Source organism: Chlamydotis macqueenii, chromosome 2, assembly GCF_036417535.1.
Source record: "Chlamydotis macqueenii isolate bChlMac1 chromosome 2, bChlMac1.mat, whole genome shotgun sequence".
NCBI classification, from domain to species: Eukaryota; Metazoa; Chordata; class Aves; order Otidiformes; family Otididae; genus Chlamydotis; species Chlamydotis macqueenii.
Window position 1 is genome coordinate 23,028,958 of NC_141557.1, and position 27,434 is coordinate 23,056,391.

The 27,434-nt window shown below is 40.4% G+C and overlaps 1 protein-coding gene across 3 annotated transcripts in view; it reads left to right on the forward strand.

The window, feature by feature from the left end:
* Nucleotides 1-10,360: 10,360 nt before the first annotated feature.
* The window catches only part of ZNF804B (zinc finger protein 804B), a 244,402-nt gene continuing 227,328 nt past the window's right edge, over nucleotides 10,361-27,434 (forward strand). The window contains exon 1 of one of the 3 annotated variants that reach the window (XM_086741888.1): nucleotides 10,361-10,575. In XM_086741888.1, coding sequence (XP_086598014.1) covers nucleotides 10,423-10,575 — 153 coding nt within the window. In that variant the 5' untranslated portion in view covers nucleotides 10,361-10,422. The remainder of the gene's footprint in view (nucleotides 10,576-27,434) is intronic. The other 2 variants (XM_086741887.1, XR_015257804.1) reach the window with 2 other exon arrangements.

Genomic DNA, 27,434 nt, shown 5'->3' on the forward strand with positions numbered 1-27,434 from the left:
TAGCTGGTTTTACGCCTGTGTTACCATTTTCAAATAATAATTTAAAAAATTGCACACCTTTGTCTGCAAACACTGAGTGGACTCTAATGACTGGATCTCAATCTCTACCCATCCTCTTTTGTTATCTATATCCAAAAATGTTCAGTCAGTACTGGGGAAAAAAAAAAAAGCAAAACTAAACCAAAATCTTTGATGATAAAATAAGAATTAATTTCCATGTTATCTCTATCCTTCTTTTTTAAAGTCAATTTCCCTAGAATCAGTTTGTTATAAACATTAATCTTGCTGTATTTTGCATATCCTTCATAAAATGCTAATATGTTTTCAGGAAAATTGTATACCTCATTCAAAAAAAAATTATTGCCCGTTGTGATGGGTGCGCTTGACCCCTTGACCAGACTGGCAGTGGTTTGTTTCAGGCTCTGGAAGAGGTAAAGGCCTGAGCTGTACCCAGGCCAATAACTCCTCTAGTTTCAACCTGTTTTCTGAAAACCCACAAAGGAGCAGAGTGACACAGTGAGCATCAAGGCATATCAGCCCTGGAACACCAATCATGTGATTAATGCATGAATAGCAGGTGGCTTTTTCAAGACTCCTTTTCAAGGAACAAAGAAAGTTGTGGGTACAAGGAGTCTCATGCATACCTTTTCCATCACATGTAATTTGCTTATGAGTCAACTGCTTTATTCCGTAAATACGACAGGCTAAGTGAGCCTTCCTTGAGCTCTCCCTGCTAGGCAGTGTGGCTACATGGTGGTGATCTCCCTTTGAGCTTGGACACCTCTCAAGGTTATACCTCAAGGCAGAGACCTTTTACCAACGGCAAATCGTTGGCAAGCGACTGATACCATGCATAACCTTACAGCATGGTAATGTTGATTGTATGTTGAATTGATACTAATGAAATGTTACTTTGTATAAGATAATTCCGTTAGACATAAAGTGTTGTCCAAGTCTGAGACTAAGATTGAACCTAGATGTACCTACGCTCCATAAGGAGTTTAGAAAGCAAGGGTGTCCACTCTGAAGCTTGTGACTCAACAGGAGGGTCTTCCTCACCTGTTTACATCATCGGTCTTTGAGTAAGTCATTCTAACTTGATTTTAATTCAATTTTCCTTAATGTGCTTCTTCCATGCAATAATTAATAGAGTGAACCTTGTCACTGAACTCTGTTAAGTCTCACTTTTACAACATCATATTAAAACCACTTTTGCTAATAGCTTTGACAGCGGTTCTTTAAGTGATCTATATCACCCATTCACGACACCTAACTGCATAGTTTGACAAAATATTTTATTGTCTTCCATTTTCACCTCAGGTTCTCAGGTCCAATACCTCTTGCAGTTTTAATTAAAAAAAACCAAACAAACATTACCATTTCAAATATTACTTTATCTAATAGTCTGCATATGAAATATGTTTTCTCTTACAGAAGTTAGATTCTACCATGAGGCATTAAAACATAGCACAGAGTTTCTTTTTGTCAATTAATTCATGCTTAAGCTCTGGGTTTGTGTAAATTATATACAGAAACCATACACCACCAAATCTTGTGACTGTTAAGTATCTGGAATTTTTATGGAAGTCAATGAACGTTCTAACATTTATCTCTGCCTGAGAGAAGGATCAGGCCATCAGTCTGGAAAACCATTATCTCTTACTGCAGTTTATGTAATATTTTGTATTTTAACTCTAGGTTTACATGTGTGTTTATATTATACTTTGCTCTCAAAAACTGAAAGTGCAAAGGGAAGTGCATTGGTGAGGATCACAGGAGGAAAAGCAAAAATATTGATTGTTTTCTTTCATTTACCTAAAAAGGCAATGCTTTTGGTATTATCCAGTAGTCTTTGGCTTGCTTCCCCCTTATAATTGTATCTGTTTCTCATTGTTAAAGATTCTTCATCCAAGCTCGTCTATTATTTCTGGAATTTGTAGAAAGGTTAGTGAGTCTCTAGAGTTGTGATTACTTTTTCTAGCTGACATTTATTGATCTCATTACCTTCATGCTCATATTTCAAAATCTTTTTTTTTTACATTTTGTTACTATTTCAAAGATGACAGAAATGCTGCAGTGCTCACTGCATTAGAACTGTATGTAATTAAAATTTGTACTCTGTGTTTCATCAGAAATTCACTGTCAAAACCTCAGCATGTGTTGTTTACAAATTAGATTGTTATAATTAGAACACAAAATGACTGCAACAATAGACACTGAATTTATATTGGAAACAAACATGTATTTTATTTCTGCACAGAAAACTCCGATAGTTTTGGTCATAAACAAGTTGTTAGAACACCATACTTTGGGTGGAATCAGCTGAAATCCACACCTGTGCAGATCCAGCAAGCCCAAGAAGCACTCAGGCACATTTTAGGAGATATCACAGGGGAGGTAGGAGCTGTGCAAGTCTTCTGCTAGCTTTTTATTTGGGAGTGAATTTCACCTTCTGATTTTATTGCATATTTACTTTCTCTATTATTAATGATTACTGAAATGTAAGTCATTACAACAATGTTGGCAATTTTATTCAAGGTACAAGGAAATTTAGCAATAACTTGAATGGAATTTACAGAATGCTTGAAATGTTTTTACCTATTAAGGAAAAAAACTAGGCCAAAATACGCTCCAAAACCTCTCAGTATACTTCTCTGTCTTTGAGAAAGTATGTAGGTGTCAGTCTTAAAAGTACCTATTCATAGAGACCTAATAGTGTGAAGGGCTCCACGTTCAGTAAACACTTGAATTCCAGAGGATACCAGCTGACAAATGCTGCTGTCAGCTTGAAATTTCTCCTGTGCCTTTCATATCTTTCTTTGTAAAGTCTTTTTAAAGGTTGTCTGCCGAAGTATTAACGTGGACAAATTATTAAATGCTGGCAACAGGATACATAGAGAACTAACAGAGTCATCTTGTTGTAGTGCATAATTAATCCATGAAAACATGATCTGAGATAGCTTAACTAGTACAGAGGTTTAACGGGTGTGAACATCTCAGACTTGAGTTGTGTACTGCCTTGCTCAAGGTTGCTATATCACCTCCCTGTCAATGAGTTTCCTAAAAAAAATACAATAAATTGTGACTTCGCTGAAGTAAGGAAAAAGAAAAACAGCACAGGAATTAAATTGGTATAGATGTTGACATTTTAAGCATGTAAATATCTATTTCTAAGTTATTCCATTAATATATGGACACCAGACACATTTACACATATATAAAATAGTACATATGTAATATGTATATATATTTATATAAATACATATACATATATTAAAAATGCATTTTATTGCTGTCCCTTCAGAATACTTTACATTCATTTATTTCTTCTCAAGTTACACAAGACTTGCTTTCTCCTTGTAATTTTTTATCTGAATGGGCTTAGTGAATGATTATACTAAGTGGCCCTCTCAGTACAAAAACTATCTGCAGTTATTTGTCACTTCCTTCCTACAATCAGAATGTGTAGGGTTCCTAGGTCTGTAATCTTTATCCAACTTGTGTGACATCTCAAGCGTTCCCCTCCAACCCTCTCTTTTCACAAGCTGAATTCTCACTTGTTTTGTAAGAAGTAAGGTGAGTCCTCCTCTGACAAATGTCACGAGAGTCCTTTGTAAACTGTACATGGTCTTGTGCCAATTAACAGGCCTCAAAGCCTGGAGATGTAGCCAGAGAAAAAGATAATGTGCTGAGAGCCTATGGGTGCCTTATGGCAATGCTAGTGCAAGACAATAAGTGTGATACTAACTTGGCAAGCTGAAATTGTCTACAGAAGTCATTGTAGGTGTTGTGTGTATTAGCACACAGAGAGAGCAAGCGTGTAAGTATGTTCTGTGAGGCAACGTAAGATAAACTACCATTGCAGATAATATTAACAGAAAGGAGACACCTTACTCTACCAGTGGAAAAATCTACATGACAGAAGTTGCCTTCACAATTCCTTTGCAATGGGAGTCCTCTCCTGTTTCTAAGATGCTTCATTATGGTTGTCCTTGGAGCACTCCTTGAAACAAATGAGTATGAGTGGGAAAAGGGATTGACAGCTGTGATTTTGTTGGTTACTGAAATTAATGCATCGGTGGCTGAAACATATGCCGACAGCTTCTCTGTCTATCTATGGGTTTCATGGCTGTCTATGGAGAGCTTAAACAATATTTTCCTTTTCTTTACATTCTTTTAAAGTAGTTTTAAAATAGCTGTTCTGCAGTTAATATTCAATTCTGGTTCCTAATAATAAATTCAATAACTTTACTCACCTTTTAGATATTAAGGCCACCAGCACATACAGTGCTAACCAGAGGAGATCAGCCTGATGACCATCAACAAGCAATGAAAAACATGAATCACCTTTCTTGTGGATGTCCAGCAAGTAATTAAAGTTTTGGTGGGATTTAGCAGTAAGAAAATGTAAGAAAACTACAAGACTTGAATGCAAACCATATTCTTCCTTTAGAAAGAAATTGATGTATTAAATATTTATGCGAACACAATAAATCGGCAAGTGTATGAAAACACTGCTACACCTTCCTCTCCTTCATATGTCATCTTCCTGAAAAAAAAAAAAGGATTTCTACTAAAACAGAATTGGAGCTCTGCTATATAATTTTCATATCAGTGGTTACTTGTCATTATTCTTTGTATGTCTATCATAATTTAGGCAACGAATATAGCTAACAATAAGAAGAAACCAATGAATATTATTTCTGAATAGAAAACAGAAGATATCTTTACATCATTGGACACGTACCCTGGAAATACTGAGCTCTTGTTAATATAGAATTAAAGTCCTGTTTGTATTACTGAGCTACCAATTTAAGTGAATAGCATGCCCAGCAACCTTCTGAAAAGAATAGATTTCTTGCATATTTTTAACTGATTATGAAATCAGCAATCTTCCCTAGTATAGTGCAGTAATACTTAACATTCTCCTTTATGGCTGTGGTTACACTATTGAGTAATTCTCACAATGACTCTGAAGGAAACATTATATTGTCTTTTTTTAGTGGTAGAGAAAGTAATGAAGAGAGATTGTTGAATGTCACATAAGAGATCTATCAAAGAAAAGTTAGAGTAATTAATCCTTTAGAGTAAGGATGAATTATTTGAATGAGACTCTTGTTCAACTACATGACTTTCTTAAAACCAGTGGAGCGTGAGCCTATAAGAAAAGTAGGGCATGATTTACCACTCTTCACTGATGTATACACACGCAGTTCAGCTTGATCATCACGAAGACTGCAGTATTTGCTGGCTACACAATTAATAGCAAGCTGTAACCTATAAAGTGATTGTTCAGCACTTAGACATTCGAAAAAGCTCCATCCAAAGTAAAATGGTGTCATTGATTCTGCATGGACTAGGGAGTAGAATAACTTAGCCATCAATGCTTCAAGGGTAGAAACCCTGATAGATTCAAGTTTTGTGTGATAGAAAGCTGCTTACATAAGTGATTCACAAGAGGAATGCAACTACTATTTAGATAAAAAAGGCAGCCTGGGATTAAAAATGTTTGGATAAGCAATATTATGTTTACTTCAAATGGAGTAAAATAGGGAAGGACTAAAATATTCTAAATTAATTAATGAAATAAAGACAGATAAAATGAAGCTTTGACTAATACTTACTTAAGGAAAAAAACGTAATTAGTGTCTTTTAAGATTCAGGAAGAAAAAAAAAGCAAGGATTTGAAGTTGCCACTTCCCTGAAAGCAAAACAAAGAAGCTTTATGCAGACAGGCTCACCTTGTATTTTTACATTCACTAGGAGCTCTAAATAAGAATCAAACTTTACAAAATGTTCCCCAAAATATAGGCTGCACTAAAAAAACCAACAAATCAAACATTCAGGCTAAAATTTATTCACATGATCTACAGAAACGTTGACTATTTCTAATACACAGTTCTAATTTACAAAGAAGTAGAGCTCTTTTGGGGCATTAGATAATGTCTTCAGGTAGAATACTAGGACAACTAATGTCATAATAACGTTTCAAGTTTCTGTGAGAGTTTGTTACCAATATGAACATACTTAACAGGTGAAAGTTTCTGGAGAAGCTCTGATTGTGTTGACCTCAAAAACTGTCATCAGTTTCAGAAGGGCAGGAGTTCACTTTTCATGAGAACCTGAGGAATTATCTGTAGTTATGGACCACTAGAATGGAGAGGAGATTGAGGCTGTGTGGACGGGTTAGAGGAACTGAAGGTGGATGAATGTGTAGTGTAAGCACTTATAATCCAAAGATCTGCATACATTGCCAGGACTTTATTTACAGCTTTAAACCCTCCTTTATGTCTGAAGATAACATATTCTGTAAAGCTACACTAAGATATTTCTGTTACAGATCAGGAACCTCACTGTGTGTTTTTATAGCTGAATTGTCTTGCCAGGATGTTAATCTCACTCACTCACTCAGTACTGGGAGGAAGACTGCTTGTAAAAAGCACATCAGTATTAGAGTATGTGCTTACTCTAGGATTCACTTGGGTTCTTCTGCGCTGGAAAACATCTCATGTTAAACTAACTCAAGCGAGAATAACCAGGCTGTGAAACATTATTCCAGCTGTGTGTCTGCACACTCTCTGATCTTGTTTGATTGTGAAAGTAAAATTTCTAGAGGTGTAATGCCAGAGACTCTTTGAGCTTTTTGAATTTTCTCATGTCTGGAGGCATGGTCTTTATTCTTGCTGAGCATGGTAAGGGGATTGTGGAAAACATTTTAGGACTGGGGCCCCTGAGTGGATCTAGCCTGTATCCACACTGAGGAATGGTTACTCTAGCAGCCGGCGAATCATGCTAACTGTAGTTTTTACCTATACAGCAGAGAATATCAGTACAATGGACTTTGTGTGCAGGCAGAACTCATATAAGGAGCAATACTGGAATTACAATTTAAAGAAAATGCACAGTGTAGACAAGGCTTTAAGCCTATGTCTATACTGTACTCTCCAATGCAGTAAAGAAGCATAAGAGTTAGCTCAACCATTAAAAGTAATGTGACTGCATTAATATGATTCTCTGCTGCCTGATTTTCAGAGTATATTTATGTCAGAACTAGCGGCTTTAGAGCTAGGCTGGGTATTTAAATTTGACGCTAGATTGTGCAATGAGGACAATCCCGACAAAGAATAATTAGAAAATACTTACATACTTTCTTGAGAAGAGACAATAAATGCTAAGTAATTTTTATTAAAGATAAAAAACTGTGTAAACTGAGAGGATAGTTGAGCTAGAGAACATTTCATTATTCTAATCATCATCTCTTAGTGACAGCTGACCTGCTTCTCCACTTCCTTGCATCTTGAAAAGTCACTAACACTTCTGCAAAGAAAGCATAATGTTCTGGAAGGTAGTATTTAACATCCACTGTGCTCAGCTGAAAATTACTTTATGAGATCTAAGGTAGTGAAGGATTGGACCCAGATGAAACTACTAATAGTTAAGGCTCATATTTCTATATGACCTGTGATCAAAGAGTAGAAGGTGCAGCACCTCCAGAGACTTGGGGGAATGTTCAGAGAGTGCTATAATTAATATCTAATCGTTCCTTTTGACAACTCTTAATCTCATTTTCTCAGGCTTGCGTCCTAAAACTTGTTTATAAATTAGATTGGCGGTCATAGGAACTATTCCCGTGAGTTTGCAAAGTGAAGTGAGCCTAAAGTGACTTCTACTTTTCACAGCAGGGTCAATTGAGCATGTCATCCTTCTCAGCAGGATGAAATGACTGCTGTGCAGTCTACTCTGGGGCAAATCGTTTCCCTTTTGCACGATTTTGGTAAATGAATTCTGGAAGACTCTGTAAGTTTAAGGAGGAAAGTACCGTCCCTTAGTCTACAGTGAAGCTCTTGCACAGTTTCAGCTTGTGCTGAAGCTCCTCTGCAGGTGACACAGACCGGCCAATCTGTCTGGGCAGCCGCAGCACACGAACACACATCTCCCTCGTACACATGTGGTGTGGGTCTTCTGTACCTTCTCCCTCACCTTGCATTAGAAGCTCATCAGCTCCATGGAGAAAAGGACCTTCCATGTCTCTTCACAACAGAAAAGGAACCGAGACCTCTGTGCAAGTCCTTGAGATGAGATGTACATTCTCTCCGTTCTGAGAAAGAACAGCTGCATCACAGAGAAGCAAAATTTTGGAAAGTTCATTGTATTGCCAGAGAGAAAATACGCTTGTCTTCCAGAACTGCGTATTCATTGCAGAATCAGAAAGTCAAGCTGCAGACCAAAATCCACAATGAAGTTAATACTTTCATCTTTAACAGGATTGCAGAGGAGTTGTTTCAGAAACAACTTATTGTTATCAAAACATACAAATTATATGCCAACAAGAATAAATTTCAAGCCACTCACACAACTGTGACTTGTAGGAGAACATAATGATAAAAGCTCATTTTTGACACCAAATTAACAGTGGATAACTTTTTTTTTTTCAGTATGGTAGTGTAATTTCCCAAAAGTCACTTTCCAATGTACATTCTTAACTCAGAAAAGTCATCCACAGGTCTGCTGCGGGCACTCTACTGCTCCCAGGCCCCAAAGCCTGATCTGTACTGATTCATGGGGCTGTTTAATCTGTGATCCACAACACCCTTTGGCAAGGAGTCCCACAGCTCAACCACATGTTATGCAAAAAGCCAAGTCCTTTTAATTATTTTGTACCTGGGTTTTACCAGCTTAATTTGACCCCATCTCACAATTTTTTACATTGACAAACACTGTATTATGGTCAACATAAGGATGTTCTTAATATGTTACTTTCCAGCTTTGGTTATTCCAACTTCAGATGCATTTTATTTTCTTCATAACATATTAATATTTATTAATAAAATACATAATAATATATTTGACAATTTGAATATATGTACATACACATACATACATATATATTTTGTGTGAAACATTGTTTACTAAGACTGTACAACACTTTTACATATTCAGTCAAAAAACTGACATTTGATTTGTCATGACCTTTTTGTCTATACAGTTCGATGGCTTCTGTGAGATTTTATTTATGTTAGGTTCATAGAAAGATACCTCTTGAGAGGCTTAAATTAGAATGAGTGTGACTTATCAATTTAATTCACTAAATATCTGAAAACATAGGCTTTTACAGGATTAAATGAAATATCTGAAATAATTCTTATCTACAGTTTAAAGTAATCTACTTAGAAGAAATGAATGATCTGCAGGTGACTACTAAGGCCGTGTGATTTATTGATTTATTTTTATCGACTTGGTAAGAGGCAGAGCAGAGACAGTACTTGTGGCCTGATGGAAAGCAGCCGGGCGTGCTCGGCGGGTGCGGGGTACGTCGCTCCCGCCCCGTGCAGAAAGCGAGAAAACCGACCTCTTCCAGCTGCTTCAGCTGCACCGGCCCTTCTGTGCGAATCACTGAGGTGGCAAATGACACCACCCCCCTAAACTCACCAGCTTTTCAGGGGGGACGACCGAGAGAGGCAGTCACAAGCTGGGGGGTGCCCGGGCAGGCAGGGTGGTCCCCGCCCCGCACCCCTGAGGGCAGGGAAGGGGTGCGGAGCACAGCCTGCGGGACAGCGGAGTGGAGGTAGAAGCGCAGCCAGAGGCAGGTGGGGAAGGGACGTTACTCCCCTGCTACCGAAAGCGGGAAAGTTGGGCGAAGAGGAGGAGGAAGACGAGGAGGGCGGCCAGCGCGCGCCGTCGCCTGCCCCCCCTTCCCCGCCCCTCCCGGGGCTGCCGGCCGCGTCCCGCTCCCCTGCCCGGAGCGGCGAGGGGCAGCGTCCCACACCTTCCACCGCCCCCGCTCCGGCCCTACCCCTCCTCCGCCCCCCGCGCACCACGCACCGCCTATCCCCCCCCCGCCCTCCGCCATCCCCCGGCGGAGGTGAGGCGCGGCGGCGACTGCAGCGGCGGCGGGGGAGGACGGGGGCGGCGGGGGCTCTCCGCGGCGGCCGGCTGCATCCCGCATCCAGCCCGGCGGAGGGGAGAGCCATGGGGAGCAACCGCCGTGGAGAAACTCCCCTCCGGATGCCGGCTCCCGGCGGCCTGGTCTGAGGAGGAGGAGGAGGAAGGAGGGACGGGGCCGTGGCAGCGGCGGACTGTGGAAGTTGCGCTCTGCCCTTCTTCTCGCCGGGCCCGTCTCCCACCCGCGCAGCAGCATGCGGACTGGCCCCCGCGCTCCCTCCGATCTGCTCTGGCTGCCGCCGCCGCTGCTGCCGCCTCCCGTGCGCCCCGCTGCCGGCAGCGCTCACCCGGGCGCTGGATGAGACGGGCGGGGGGAGATCGCTGCTGCTGCGGTTCCGCCCGCTCCTTCATGCCGGCTTCTGCTCCGGCGGGGGTAGCACCGCCGCCGCCACCACCGAGGAGGACGAGCCGGCCTGCCTCGCCCCCACGCCGCCCGTGGGGCTGGGGCTCTCCCCCCGCTCTCCCGCCCGGGGGTCCCGCATGGCGTGCTACCTGGTCATCAGCTCCCGGCACCTCAGCAACGGGCACTACCGCGGTATCAAAGGCGTCTTCAGGGGACCGCTCTGCAAGAAGGGCGCTGGCTCGCCGGTAACTGCCACCTCCTCGCTCCCTCCCTCACTTGCCCCCCGCACGGTAGGAGCGGTGCGGGCGGATGGGTGCGCGCGGGTGCCCACGCAGCGTGGGGGGGGGGGGGGGTGGGTCAGGGGCAGAAGAGAGTGGGCGGTGTTGGCTCGCCGGGCTCACGGTGCGTGGGCTCTGTCGGAAAAGTTTCTCCGCCGGCGTGGGGCCGAGAGGACGGGGCTGGGGAGGCGGGGCTGGCCCTCTGCGGTGGACCCCGCGAGTTGCGGTTGACCCGTGGGCCGCGTCTCGGGCTCACGCCGACGGAAAGGCCAATTCCGCACGCTTTGCGGGGAAAGTTGGAGGCTGCCGGAGGGGAAGGCGCGGCTCCGGTGTGGGCTCCAGTTGTCGCGGTTTGGTACCTTGTCCAAGGCTTTGACGTGGAGGAGGAGAGGGAGCGACCGACCTTCTGTTTTCGGTTGAAAAAAAAAAAAAAGAAACTTGCGAGCGTGGCTGCGGGGTGACGTGAACCACCTGTCGAGACCCACATCTAGGCAGAACACGCGTGTGAAGTTTGGGGAGGACCTGCGGAGACCGGTGGAGATGCCGTCTCCGGGTCACCCGAAGCGTTGCGCAGGGGCCAGCGGGTCCTGCGGGTGGGTGGCCGCCGTGGCCTCCCCACGCATGACACCCGCGGCCGAACTTGCCCTCTCGGTGTGCCGGATCTCAGTGTGTGAAACACCGAGGCGTACGGGGCTGGCGGCTGCCGTGCCGGGGTTGCGGGGGCGCCGGGGCCGCCTCGGTCCCCTCGCTGGCCGGGTCCCTCCGGCTCCGGCGGTGCCGAGTTGTGCCCGTGACACACCGGCACCCCAAACACCCGTGGGAAACTGCTTTTGGGGACAAAGTCCCTGCTTTCGGTTTCTTGACTTTCAGTGACGGAAAGTGGCAAGTGTGTCTATATCTCCGAAATCCCTTCTGTGCCGTGTGCCAGCAGCACTCTGATACAGCACCTGCAGGTTCTCCCCTTCCACTGCCCGATCTTTCCTGTGCCGTGGGCATCATCAGTCAGACGTTGGCTGAGCTGTGTTTGTGTTCTCTGACACGTGGAGCTGATCCACCCTCATGCGTGGAAACTCCCGAAGTGCGGGAGGCGTTAACTGAGATTTCTGTACAAAATTGTACAGGTAAAAAGGAAAAGACCCCAAAGATCTGAAGTGGGAAGAGGCTTGGTTGTAAATGCTTTGTATTCAGTAGAACTTTTCAAGTTGAGGAGTATCAGAAGATAGTACCCTCCAAATAGTGTTACGTTCCAAATCCTGCACTTCCCAACTTCTTTTTCTTTCTAGCTACCCACTGAGTGTGCACACCACTCCTCTCAGTCTAAGTACTTAGTGAAAAAATGTAATTGTCTGACTCCCTTAACAAATTATCATTTTTAACATAGTTCTGCTACCAACTGGGAGTAATTTTTGTTCAAATGCAAATATCAGAGAAAAAGACCAACAATAATTGTATTGTTATTGCATAATAATTGCATAAAGATATATATTTTTTTTTTTTAAAAAGGCTTTTGCTTTAAATTGAAGCATCTTAGTCTGCTGCCAACTATCTAGGGTTTAGTGGAAAAGGGAAAAAAATATTACAAAGTTGGAAATAACCTCAGGTCTCTTTCATGACATAGAAACATTCTTGACATAGAAACGTTCTTTCACGTGAGCTTTCTAGAGTTTGAAACAAGTAGAGCATTTGGTAGTGCGCTTCGCTAAGACAGAACCTTTTGTTTTTGAGGTTCACATGACCAGGAGTCACGAAGCTCTACATGATTTGGGACTATTTCTCTAGAAAAGACTGAATTTTAGCAATCCTTAGCTTTCATTCTGAATTCTTGAGGGAAAACTTTAACTTCTCCACATACATTTCTTTCTTTCTTTTTTTTTTTCCCCTTATTTCTGGTGGTTTTTTTTTTTTTTAATGGACACTTTTTGAAGCCAGTCAGGCTTTTGAGGTGATAGGCTAAGACCTGTGGAGAGGGAGTGGTGGGCAGCTCATGGGAATAAAGGTACACGATAAAATAATGTTTTATTAATGCTGGGTAATTGTAGCTCTAGAACTCTTTTACTGTTATGTGTTTGATATTTAGCATTTACTACTGATTTATATATGCTGCTTTCATATTTTCATATGGGAGTCTAGATTTTAGGAGAAAAATAAGGGATGTTTAGTTGACTAAGTAGATAATAGTTTGCTATTAAATACTGAAAGCAGTGATTCTCTAGAGCAATCTGCATGTGCCTACAAACGTATAACTTTCCAGACCATATCCTTCTTGAGCATCAGTGTATATGAAGTTGGGAACAGTGAACAACAAACAACACCACCTGGATGCATTTTTGCGTTGTGAATGTGGGAGTCATGCATATTGAGATTAAGTCCTGACTGAGGTAGTAAAACTGCTTTAAGCATGAAAAAAAACCCAACCCACACAGTGCGAACAAACCCTTCAACTATTTGTATTTTCAGTAAGCTATGAGTTAAACTTGGGACTACTTCTTGTATTTAAGAAGAAAGTCTTAAGTAATTGACACTTATTTGCATTCCTTGCACTGTGCTTGTGTTTTTGTTTAGTACCATCTGATTATAACTTTGAAAGATACAGGCTATATCTTGCAATAATTTTTAAAATGCTGAACTTGGAAGCAGCCTTGAAGATTCGATTTTATAGTTTGTACCATTAAACAATCTTATATTTGTACACTATGAGCTCTTATGCATGAGTCTACACAGTCTTTAATGGATAACATGTACCTTTCTGTATTTAAAGTGTTCTGTATTAACGGACCATGAAATGTCAGTAGACTTAAGGCCATGCTTTAAGAAATGAGAACAGTGGTGAATATTTTAAATACCTTTATCAAATTTCATGGCTATATGAACAAGGATTTTTCAGTCTGAATGTTTCTGTAGTATTTATTTAGCATACTTTGGTATTGTTGTGTCAGAAACCATTCTGGTCCTGCTTCCTGGTGTGTGGAGAGACCTTTAGCTGTAGCAGTACTAAGAAGAACAAGGTATGGAGGACTCCAAAGATGATGTACTTCGTGTGGATGTGTGGTGACATTGTCATAACATCTTTTTAAAATTCTGCCTTTCCTTTGTCCACTTTCACTTGTTGGAAAAGGGACCATGCTATTAACGCTCTGGAGCTGGGATCTGAAGTTAGTGGTAATGAATTTAGAAAGAGTGGAGTTAGAAGTCATAACTGAATCATCTGTCAATGGTGTTGTGATAGACTTGCATGGGGAAGGGAATGCTGAGTTTAAGCACGGTACCAGTATGACTGAGGATAAAGGACAGTTAGCTGAAGAAAGAAGCTGCTTATTTTAAAGACCTGATTCTGTCCTTTAAGCTTTTTTATTTTATCTGGAAAGTTATGTTCATGAATGTATTATAAGCAAGTTTTCTGTTTTTGAAAATTTCTGTTTAATGAAATGCTTTATGATACAGAGATGTTACATATACCTCTGACTAATTATATTGTCTATAGGATTTTTGAGTCCTGAATAGATTACATTGATCAGTGTACTGACTTCAGTTCTTGCAGTCATGATAAATATGCTGTAATATTCACCTGCAGCCAAACCTGCTCAGAGGTTTACTGCCACATCTCACAGGCGTAGCAAAGCCGGGTACAGCAGAAAATGGTACTGGGAATTCAGCAGATGGCCCCCTTGCTTCTGAATCATTTCTGAGCCAAGGATGTTATTAGGGTGCACTGTTATGCTTGTGGCTTTTTAAGGTGAGATATAAACAAAGTCTCATTTACGACTTGTTATTTAAAGATCCTTTTGTATTTTGAAGGAAATAGAAAACTCAGAAGACTTGGTGCCTTAGCCAATTTCTGACTTGGCTAATTATTTTTTCTTCCGTTGTTCCCTGCAGCTCCAGCTGAATACAGTATTTTTCGCGTACTTCTCTAAGCTCTTTTCTAATAAGGCTGTCAAACAGCTGCTCCATTGCACTTAGTGCTTGCCTAATTTCTTTGGGATGTGAGGGGTGGGAAATGCTTGTCGTTTACATAGAGCTACCTTTTAAAAAGCACAGCTCTCACCCCATGTCCAGAGGCTTCAGTAGTTCTAAATAAATACATCCCAGGCAGTTGGAAATAATGACCATTCAGTTGATACTGAGCCACAAGCATGCTGTTCCAGCGCTAAAGCAAGTGTAACCAGGACTGAGTAGCACCTTGTTACTCTCTGTAGTGGTAACAACACTTGGAAACTTCTTAGAAAATTTAAGTGTGTTTGAGGATGGAAGGACCATAAATAGAGAACGGAAGGGCCACGGCATGAGCAGCGCTCTCCATCTGCCTGAGCCTAATGAGGAAATACTAGCGCAACCGGGTCTGCCACAAAGAATGCCAGTTTTGTGTTTGCCGTCAGTGAGGAGAGATGTATGCCAAGAACAGTTGTGAGAAAGCAATTTAAAGGCTAGATGTGGTGAATGTGTGTCATGTGAAATGTGGTCTAGGTGGCAGCAGGTTAAGAGGAGGATCCAGTGTATATCTGCTGATTAGCTGGAAGACCAAATAACTCGTGGATTTATGATCATAAGCGAGTCCTCCCTCAGCACTGTGCCTGCACCCTCAGCAGCACTGATAATGTAGAAGGTTATGCTCTAGGCACTCCCAAAGAAAGTGCATGGGAAGTAAAATTTCAATGAAGAAATATAGTATAAAGGAACCAATAATGAACCAGCAACTCCAATAAATAATCTGTTTTGGGTAGTTTCTGTGAAAGAAAAGGGGAGAAGAAACCCCTGACAATATAATGTAGAAAGAAAAAGAGAGAGAAATAGGAAAGCAAATGGAAAGCGATACTTTCACTCTTCTGTGCCAAAAGGCTCTGGCAGCTGCCTCCGGCAGAGCTGGCCACCTGCCAGGGAGAATCCTGCGTGCTCGGCTGCAGGCGTGGAGCTGGCTTACCAGGGTACCTGCCTTATGCAGACGAAGGGATGGCACTCCCGCGTAACTATTTCTAATCTTATCGGTTCCGGGCACTTCGTGTCTCAGAGTGGGCTGAGTGTGTTTCCTACCAGCTCTAATGCCTCTGCTGTGCTGGAGAATATGAACATTCACACAGCCCACGCTCAGCTTTACAGGGACCTTATTTCCTGATTTTGTGGTTCCTCTTCCTGTGCTTTCTGTGCATTTCTGCAACACGTGAGAGACAGAAAGAACTTTCAGAAAATATGAATGTGGGGTTTTTTTAGCCACATGTAGCATTGCCACTCATGCCTTGTATTAAATGAGGTTTTGTGTAATGTATCACTTTTGAGCATATTTTCTTTCTAATTCAGTCAGTCGGTAGCACTTTTTATATAGCATTGCAATTAAATTTAATCATCTTCAACCAATTTCTACTGGGGCCATTTCCTTCACTCACAATTACCAGTAATGTTAAACAGGTGCTTTATGTTTGACAGTGCCTTTCCAGCACTCTAATATTTTTATTGGTGCCTCAATTGAGTTCTTAAAACCAGATCGATTTCTCTCTTGTTTTGTGTGTGGCAATGCTTGTTTGTCCATTACATCCAGAGTTATTGCTGTTACATCCATTTGCATTTTTACTTTCGGTTTATATGCATTTTGCTCACCCAGAGCATAGCAGTTTAGTTAGGGTTTTTTTTTTTTTTTTAATTCTGCACTTATGTACAAGTTTGAAAACGGATGTGGAGACCTGTTGTTTGTGAAACAGATGCTCCCTGAGATAGTGGGTTGAGCTGGTAGCCAGGCTTTGAGCATGAAAGGCTGTTCCTCTGTCTGCTCCTGCTCGGCTTTCTGGACTCCTGCCCACTTGCACCATCCATGCCTGTGCTGGGGAGGATGCTTCAGCTCCTTCCTCTGGCTGAATGAACGTTTTGTTTTGACCACTTAATGACCACATAAAGTGAGTAACTTTTTTTTATGCAAATACTTTTCATTTGAGATTAGGTTTCTTGAGTAAAAACTGTGGTCAAAAGAATCTCATGATCAGCATCGACTTATTCCCTGCCAGAAAGGACTTGCAAGAGCTCCCTGCAAAAGGTCACTAAATGGAGAAGGAAAAGAAAGCTCTTAAAGACTGACCACTGTGTAGATATTTTTTTCCTGCTTGGGTTTCCCTGATCGATTGTATAGCCTTTGGCTACAAGGCTTGGGGCTTTTTTGTTTTGTTTTTTTTTTTTTTTTTTGGCATTTAACATCAAGAACCTTGTTACAACACACAGTAGAAGCTGTAATCCTCCTTACAGGGCTCAAGATTTAGGATCTTACTACGAAAGTTTTTTTTTCACACCTACAACAGTAAAAAAAAAAAGAAATGTGAATCAGGGATAATTTATTTAAAAGGTTGAATTAGATTTATTACAGGGTCAGGTCTACGTCGAAGAGAAGTGCAGATGCGTATATGGGCCTGCAGAAACCAGAATTCCCAACTTAATATGCAGTACCATTAAAATCCAGTTTGTCCCTCTAAGGAATTAAGCGATCTTTACTGGGGAAAAACAGTCATTTTGCAAACATATGTGTATGCAGGAGTCCATGCATACAAACATTTCTGAATAGCAATAAGAAAATCGTTTAAGAGAGCTTTTTAGCATTCACATCAACAGTTGCAAATGCTGTTTTTTTCAAGATTCAACCAGCTCTGCTGTTAGCCTTTGAATCTTCAAAACTCGGAATGACCAATATTAAAATAACTTGATTTATGATGATAATCTGCATAGGTGATACCAGAGGCAGCTACTGTAATATGAGAGCTAGATATCCAGAGTTCACTCGTGCATCTCTGTATTCTATGTGGCCACATATCACTGCTTGTCTTGTACGATTGGCTACTGCGCATGAATAACAGGATTTGTCATGGGGTACGTACACACGCCTGAAAATGCTGTTCACTGCTCAGAATGTATTGTTCTGTACCCAGTCGGAAGACACTTTAATGGCAGCTTCTTGGGTTTTTTTTTTTTTTTTATACTAGACTAAATTTATGTGCATACTGGATAAGATGTAAACATCATAATCAAAATTTTGTCCCAGTTTAGTAGTTATGCATAATGATAATTGGCAAGCTGGTTCAAGTAAAGAAATAAAACCATTGCTGGGAGATTGCATGCAACTCTGAAACAATTCATCTGTTAATCAACTCTAGTTGATATCAGTTTTTCAGTTGATGTTTTCCCTGGAACACATTCTAAAACAGATTTAGTGCGTTTGTGTCAACAGAAATATTCTATCTATATTCTGCTCAGACTGAACTGGAGAGATGTATTTGATGGAGTTGAGAAAATTCTCAGTTGTAATCGGCTGTAAATCTGCAGCCTGCATTTCCAACTTAGATTGTAACATGTTAGGAAGGCTTGTGAAACTAGACTGCAAAGCGTAAGGACAGAACTTCCTAAAATACACCCTTTGAAAGCGAAATATTCAGTAGATGGAATATTTGGGTTAAAATTACAAATGAAATTATGATCAGAAGGTCTGCTATAGATGCAAACTCTTATGGTTATTAAGCTGTTCTATGTATTTTTTGTTTTCAAATAAAAGTTTTCATATTCAGATTTTTATAATTCTAATTTTAGTAGTTTTTTTTTTGTGGGTTTCAGAAGTCATCAGTACAAATTATTTGTCTATGCTAATCTGTATTTTTCTGTGATAATCATTACATCTTCAGTGGAAGTATGACTTTCTGTGAGGTGTGAAAAGCTCTGACCACTCATTTTTTTTTTGCAATGAGAGGTGGTCAAAAGATGTGTGTACATGCCATCCTATGTTAGACACTGGAAAACTGAGTTCAAATCTTGATACTTTGAGCCTCTTCTTGAGCCCTTGTCTGTGACTACAAGAAGCTTCTGGTGATGCATTACAGGTCGACAGGGAAAGATTCTGCAGTGATCCTCACATCAGTTGCTTGGTGAATATTGTGGTCCAAATGCTGGCTGAGGCGGGTGATCAACGGACTGGATAATAATAACTATTTCTCTGTGTGTGGGAAAGGCACTGCTTACTTCCAGATGGTGCTATGACTGCTCCGCTGTGCTGGAAGGCACTATGGTGTGGGAACAGAACATCCAGGATGGCCATAGCTCGCATGGCCGCAGGCCTGTGCCAGACAGCAGCCCGAGAGATGTACCCATCATCTCAACACAGGGAGTGGCTGCCTAGTCTGATGAGTACCAGATCAGAAACTGTCATGTAGCTATTGAGAGCTTTTTTAGAAGGCAAAATTTAAAAGCATAGTCTTGTAAGTCCCCATACAGCAAAAGACAAAAGCTCACAATGTGATGTGTATGCAAGTAGTTTGTGCGTGCCAGATAATAAATACACATCCCATAAATGTCACTAAATACATACACAGCTTCTCATAGCTGGCTGAATGCTCATCTGCAGTCCTTATAAAGCCGTACTACTGCTCTTCCTTGACAGAAGTCTATTATGTTGTATGCATCTACATGAATGGACACTATCATTTCCCTACTTCAGTGTTTCAGTGTCCACTTACTTCACTTTAAAGAAAAGACGGCAAAACCTATATGAAAAAATAGTCTAGTGAGATAAATGAAGAGAGATTAGATTGGTGCTATATACAAAGATTTCAAATTTTCCTTGGAATGATAAATATCCTTGGGTATTCAGTGTGGCAAAGAGACAATGTAAGGAAGGCTGAGCAATGTTGGAGACAGTGATTTGCTCACAAAACAAACAGCACTTTAAACCAGGTCTGTTTCTAGGAGTGAGTGATAAATTTTTGTGGTTACTAATAATCGATTGAAAAATCACAGATGTGCGTTTTGGTGCAGGCATTGTATTTGTATCCTATAAAGCAAAAACGACACTGAAACAAATGTTGGATATGTAAACTTGTTGGTTTTATATTTTGTTCATTTCTTCTGCTGAAGACCTGTTTATCACTGTCGTGTATTGTATACCATGTAGAACAGGAGGCTTTTATTAGGTATGAACTGTACAATATATGTGTTTTATTGCTTAGCATTATAATAAGTATATTTTAGAAGTTAAACTTCAAAAAATACAGATGCAACATTGTGGTTATTTATCTCAGAAGTTAACCCTCCCCTCAACAGAAACATAAAACGGTCTCTAAATTTATTCTGTAGAGGACATGTCTTATTTGAAAGTGATAACACTTGGTGGAGAAAGATATGCCTTTCATTTTGGCTAGGTTAATAAATCTGTGTAGCACAGATTTAGAGCTATCTTATTATTGGGGAGCAAATTTTCATTCTGTGAAGTTTAAAGAAAAAAGAGTATTAACGGCACTGGACTTTTTATTATATAAAGCAGATGTGATGGCAGAAATAGGGGGTTATAGCAATGTGCCATCTTATGACTTCTAATGGGGGAAGGAAAATAAAGCAAATAAATTTGAGTTGATGTTTTTTTGGTTTGGTAGGGTTTTAAAATTTTTTTTTAACAGATTTATTTTTTTGACAACTGTCTACTAGCCTGGGTATCTGTTCTTAATATTATTTCTTCACCTTAAAGAATCACTGACTTTGCAGGTGATTGAATTTTATACCTGTATGTTGTGGGATCAGCCTTTAAATGTTTATGTTGATTTACATATGTGATAACTTTCATCAGTAGACACCATTATAAACAGCAAATTGGAAGAAGTTAAAAAATTTGTTTCCCTGAAAGGGGTTTAAACAAGTTTACAGAATGACTTTAGAGAGCTTGCGTAATCTTCACAGTCAATAAAACCAAAGGCAGAGAAACGTGCTTACAATCCACAGTAAAATATTTTGTTTCCACTGTCTATTCTTGAAGACTCACTCTTTAAGCTATAGCAAATGAGGCTTATTAGGTATATACGCTTAGAAATATTCCAGTAGCAAAAGAGTTTTCAAGGCTTTTCTTTTTAAATCTGGAGTTCATCTGTAAACTGAAGTAGTAAGGACCTTAAATGCCTTTTGCCTCTACCCAAATACAGTTGCATATCCCAAGCTTTTGCCAAAATACATCTAATTGCAGTAATATTATCTTCCTGACACTGACTAAAACCGTCTGAAGAATAAAATTGTGATTAAAAAAGTATTTCAAATATGTATTTTTATAAACTATTTTAATTACTTTCATTTATCATTGTACCAAGCAATACTGTAACTGTGGATAATTCCAAAAAGATCCTAAGCTCACCAAAATGCCAAACCATCCCAAACCATGCCCCCAAACATAGCAAAATAATCAGAGTGAGCAGGTGAGATCACCATGAGTGTGATGAATCACTGGCAGCCTTTCTTCCTATGTCCGCTCAGGTAAAGTTCAGATCTTGACCTTCCACTTGCTTGGGAGCTGTTATAGAAATCCTAATTGCTTCCTGATTGCCTGTTAAGAGTAATAACTGATTAAGTAATTGTAGTACCTTACACTGAAGTCTTAAATACATACAGCATTCTGAGCTATCTCCTTAACAATAAAAGATATGGCTGCTTATGTTATATGTTATAAAAGAAACCCTGTTATTTTCTATTGTTGTTTTGTACTTACTTAGCTATGTTTATACGTCTAACCTCTGGCTAATAAGGATGGCGGCTGTAGGGATTAGACAGCCTTAAAAGATTGATGCTTTTGATTATAGCGTACTATAGGATAAATTGTAGGGTTCAAATCTCTTACAGAGTTCAAAAGGATGTGTGGTATCTGAAGAAACACAGAGGTGTCAATTTTCTACTTGATAGTACTAATATATCTTGATAAGATCTGCATATTAAGAGTGAGCCCTCAAATACAGTGATTTAGTACTGCAATTGTACACTGTACTTCACAGTGAGTAGAACAAACAGTAAAAATGTGAATCCTTGCCTCTGCTCTGAAGGATGGTGAACAAAGGCATGGAGGCATTACAGCTGGCAGGCGTGGGGACGACTTGGTTTTCAAAAGTGACTGGAAAGAGGAAAGGAAGGGGGATAGTAAATGTGAACAGGGAGGTTAATTGCAAAGTAAATGAGTTTGCTACAGAAAGTGCTGAGGCTCAGATCCCGAAAGGCTCTGTGCGTATTAGTAAACAACACCAGGGAGTGTGCCAGGCACGGGAGCTTAAGCAGCTAAACTATGAAATTGTGAGCATTGTTTCTAGTACACTTGTGGTGTCAACCAAGTAGCACTGTCCCAAACATTTATTGGAGAGGTTTTGAGGACTAACATAGGACAAGGACTATCAGCAGTATGTGGTTTCCATTCCAAGAGAGTTTAACAGCACTGATATGGGGTGCTCAGTAAAGACAGGTAAAAGCTTCCCTTCTTTTTTTATCAGACTTTGAAATCTCTCCCCTATATGGAACTTCAAAGCGCCTGCTGTGAGCATTGCCCATCCACTGTTGTTCCCCAGACTGTAGCTGGACATTGAGAGAATGGTAGGTGCCATAAGTCAAAATTGTGCTGGGGAGCATTGTAAAAACCCCCGTGCTGACAGTTGTGTGCTAGTGCTTGAGCCCATGTCCTGGCTCTGTTTAGTTACTAGAATGAGTTTAGCCTGGGCTCCAGCTCCATTAAGGGTACACAGAAGATCGGGCTGTATCTTGGAGTGTATTGGGACATTCAAAGATTGAAGGCTAGCGGCTGGATCTCCTGACAGCAATCTAGTGGGTGGATCAGATGGAGTGGCTGGGTTTCCTCACAAATACCATTGCAAATCTGTCTTGTTCTCCTGACAGGAGGAGTTCCAGTAAATGTGATATGCATATGCTTATTGAATGAGAGAAAGCTCAGCTTCACCATTCGGGCAATGAACTTCAAAGATAAAGAGCAGGTGAGAGGATATTGGTGAATCATAATGAGCTTCTTGGAGTGCTTTCTGTGGCTCCTTCAAGCATCCTTAAAATTCACAGGGAGCAGAAGTGTCCAGTGACTGTCTGTTCAAGGCAGGATTTTAGCTTGTGTAAATCAATGTACTTAATTGATTGTGTTTTCCAAGGCTAATTTATGCTACTGTGGATCTGATCCTCAGATTTTATTTAGATTTTATTTAGTAATTAATCTGGCTAAAGTTAGTGAATACTAGTTGCTAGGATGTCCAGGCTTGATGCATTGCTGTGATTCAGTCATAGAATTTCAATTAGAAGGGAAATGCGACTACACTTCAAAAATTAAACCTTATGTATTTTTGCTGGACTCTATACAGTGACTGTCTTTTCTGTACTGCTGAAACACAAACAATGCTGGTTAATTACAAACCATGCTGCTATAGCATATACATTCATAAAGTGCTCTTGTTGTGGAGCACCTCTTTGATTTGTGTGGTTCCCTGAGAGCACACATTTTGACTCAGAACTTGCTTCCACATTCCTTATCCTCATAGCAGATAGATGTTCACTAAGAAGGACAATTCTGGGGTTTTTCTCTGTGGGATGGTGTTATACTATACGTTTGAGATGCTCATCCTAGTAAGATCAGTGCCCCTTGCTTTCAGGTTCCAGATTTCTGTTTTGAATAAATCAGCTTTAAGTAAAAGACCCATATAAAGCATTTTTTAATCTTTCCAGCAGAGAAAAAGCCCCACAGAAGTCAGTTACAACTTCTGTTGGCTTAAAAATGCAGTTTTGAAATGTGAATTAGTGATCAGACTTAATATCCCAATACTAATTAATATTAATCACTAACCTAGTATTCTCTTAATATCTGAATATTAAGCTAATATCCTGTTCTCTGCTGTTAGAATGTTTATGCGTAAGTGAGTGAGTGACTAGACAAGTTAACATCAGTTGTTGACATAGTGAAGTGATTCGTTTCCTATGGAGGACAACATTGGGAATCTAATGCATCTAATAATGTTTTATTAACAATATAAGATAAATTTTCTAAGTTTGTATGTTTAGCTGCCCTGTTAGGGATTTCTGTTTGTTTCTTTTCCTCTTAGATTACAGTGTTGCCACATTAGTAATTCCTTCTAACATAATATGTACCAGAAACTCGCCAACAGTAAGGCTACTTGAGGAGGAATCCTACTCTTTAGTGACTACAGTGGGACCCTGCCCTTGCATGAAATAGAAGGGCTGGTATTTGTTTCCAGATAAGATATTCTCTCTTCACAAGAGCAGAGGGTCACTCTGCGGTTTCAGTTCTGCAGGTGAGTGGACACCAGGAATGTTGTGGGAATCTGAGTGACTGCAGGTCACTGAGTGTTGGGAAACTTTTGAGCTTGGTGCTTTGCTGGACAAAAAGGGATTCACTTTTGGGCAGTCTTATTCCTTCATATTGTTGATGACACCATTCTCAGGAAGTGAGAGATGGGGTTATCTTGCTTTATTATCTGGAGCTAGTAAATATTTCCGTTGTGATACTAAGTGATGATCTGATGCGTCTGGAAAATTAACTACTAGAAAATTAAGTCTGGAAAAATGACACCTGTGGGGATGCCAGAGGTTTTGTGAGGCTGTTTCAGTGTCTCTAACCGGGGTGGATGTACACGATAGCTCTCTACTGGCCCTCCTCTTGGGATCTTCGCGGAGCCTCGCTGCGTGCGCTGCGGTACCTGCCGGTCCGCGCTCCCTCTGTCGCTGTCCAAAAGTTCAGGAGGAAACGTGCTAGAGAACACGGGAGAGGATCTGCCAAGGGCTGGGCGGTTCATCCCGTCTTTCTGGGATGAACTTGGAGCTCACCGTGGTTAAGCAGGCTGGGGGTGATGTGGAGAACTGCCTCGGGAAGGTGAAAGGGATAGAAAAAACAGGGAAGCTAAAGAGGGAGAAATGCACTTTTCCCATTGGTTTTGTTTGCATACTGATAGCATGCTAGAGAAAAGATATTAATCCATGGCCAAAGGCCTGCAACGTGACAGTAGGTCTAAAATAATTGACACAAAGAAGTAAAAGCTTTGGAAAACAGAATTTTGGCAATTGTATGTGAGGATGTTTTTACACTCTCTGTAGCTGGTTAATGAACTAGTCTGCTCTCTCACTGTGACATGTAGCCTACTTGCACTGGTTTAATCTCACCCCCAAAACAACTGAGACACAGATACAAGTTACATAGGATTTTAGTTACTTTATGTGTAGTTAGTCTGGGTGTATGTACGGGTTACAGGCGATGTAATGGAAGAAGGGTTGGTTCTAGTACTCAGAGAAGTGAACTGCTTCCCTTGCGTGACTGTAACTCCAGTGTTTTTGTTAGTGTGTGTAAACTATAAATTGTTGCTCTGTTAGTACACTGAGTATATTTATCACAAACTAAAAGTCTGAGAAAATGCAGCTTTTGTCAGGAAAAGACAAAGAGTTCCCTTCTTCAGGTATGGTACTGACAATGATTTTGTGTAAAGGAGGGAATGAATCAATAGCTTTTTCAGTTGCAGGAGCACCACTTTCATGGTAGGTATGTCCCTAGGAAGCGTAGTTTTTAGGCAGACGTGTGCAATAATTTATGTCTGAACCATTTGTTAATATTGGCAAAGCGTCACGAGTGCTTGGAGTGCTTATGGCAGGTGGGGGAGAAGAATGCAGCAGCAGGTTGCTGCTTCATCCTGCACCAAGGGCTGACATTTGTACACAGCGAGAGGTGAGAAAGGTGCATTATTTCCTCCTGTAACTAGTACAGGAATTAATCTCTGCTTCTCATACAAGTTTCAAAGAGTTTTACTGAGCTTGGCTTTCATGATTTTCAGCAAAATCTCTTGTAAAAATGTTTATAGAAACCCCTGTGTCCCATGCAATTACTCTGCCATATGCAGTGGTGCATCTTACTCATTCTTTGAACATTTTATGCTCCCAGGGGGATTTACGAATAAATACCACCACAGAGTACAAAATTAACATATCAAATTAATTTTGTGTTATACACACAGAGTGATGGATAATGTCAATTCAAGGCTTGATCCTGCATATGCTGAAGTTGAGAAGATTTCTTGGTGTTATTTTGGTTTATGATTGGCACATAAAAGTCTTGATTTTTTTCTAGTTGTATAAAACCCATGTTATTAAATAAATATAGGCATAGTGTATTAACAAAAACCAATGGCAAATAAAGAATACACTATGTTCTTCTACAAGGAATATAATACCAGATTTCTACCAACATTTTTGTTTTTCATGGAGAAAAGTACATTTGCAGTTCTATAATTATTTTCTGAAGCAGAAAGTCAGGGAGATTACTTTCAGATCATTATATCACCTGTGTTAGAAAGTGGTAATTGGAGAATACTGAGAGTTTCTGTCAGGTTTGGCTTGGCAGCAAACAAGGTTAACATAAGTGGTCATATAGCTGAGTTCATTTTAAATGATCTTTAAGGTTGAGATGTTAAGGTAGAAATGCCTTTAAAGTAAGTTAAATGCTGCTTGTGTTTGGAATGCAATCTGATGTATAATTAGGTTTCTCCTACAGAAAGGTCAGAAGCTGAAATCTAATGTTCAGAATCAACAAAAATATGTCTTTCTAAAGTTTAGAAGTGTATAAAACTTAATATAAGCTGATTTTAAAGACTTATATGCATGTAGTGATGTGGACATGGAAGATACTGGATTTTAAGCACAGAAAATTTTGGATTATGCAAGATATTGTAAGTGATGTGAGTTCAGACTCTGGGTGGTGGGGCTGTTAAAGAATGTGGATTTGAGTAGTTGGTATCATTATATATTAAAAATAAATATGTAGACAAATTTATTAGAGTGAAGGACTGTGTGTAAGACTTAGGATACTCAATGCTATCCATTATAGTGCTTTTAAAGACTGTCACACATTTGTTAATATGTTGTCATTTTTCAAAACTGAACAAGCTTAATGCATTGCAGAGTCTAGTTAATTAATTTATTTAGTGTTTTGGTGACAAATAATTGACTGTTTTTCTTTCCCCTTAATAAAGAGATTTTTACAACTAGTTGTGTGACTTTGATTTTTTTTTTTTTTTAATCAAAAGAAGAAAAGATCAAAATCATGCCAGTGTTAGACAGCTCAAAATTTAGGCCAGCATCTTTTGGCTATTTTGGAAAAACAGTGTTGCTGTGTTCTCTCTTGAAGGGAAAACAATGTCTTTTTTCACATGCACAATGACTTCCCGTGCTAAGTCAGCTTGAATTAAAGTCATTAAATGTTCTATGGCAGAAAGAGCTTTGAACCTAAATTTGATTTTAGCCTTCCTCTCTGCAGCCTGAGGACAGGAGGAGGAACGTGTAATGTTTTCACAGAATACTGGAAATCTTGTGGACATCTGACTGCCTCCCTTTCCCTCTGTTTTGTGCATTAATTTGGTAAAAGTACATTCAGCAATCCTGGAGAAGGAAAGGGCAGAAGAAAAAGAAGGGAATAATGAATGCTATATGAAGGAATGCATTCCTTGCTTCCATAACGTCTCCCTGGTTGTTCCTAGAAAGTGATGATGTGCTTTGCTCTTACTACGGTGTGATGGCTCAGTGCAGAGTGTACACATGTGGTGAGCCAGCTAAATGGAGAAGGGCAAAGAGCAGAAAGTGAGCAAAGGGAGGTACAAGGAGGCAAAGACGCCTGTAGCCCCTTCCTCCAAGAAGCACTCTGAGCAAACAGGGCTGTGTGATGCAGCAGCAGCAGCAGCAGCAGCGGTAGTTGTGAAGCCCCTCCATTAATCTTGAGGGGAAGTGGTGCAAGTAAGGCAAATTGAGGGGGTGGTTTGCTTCCTCATTATGAACTGGTTGCAGAAAGGAAAGGGACACTCGAATCAGAGAAGATTAATGTATTTATGCATGTAGACTCTTTGCATATTCAGTTTCTGAGCCACAATATGCAAGTATTGCTGCCATCTTTACAAGATCTATAAATAGGGAAAGGAAGGTGCATTTTTATTAAAGCTAGAGAAGACGGGATCTAGTGTTCTCCTGATTAAATGTGATACTGTTATGCGAAAGGGAAGGAATGTATCTGGGGAAATGAATGTGTAAGTGAAAAATGTATATTACATTTCTATAAATTCATTTAATGT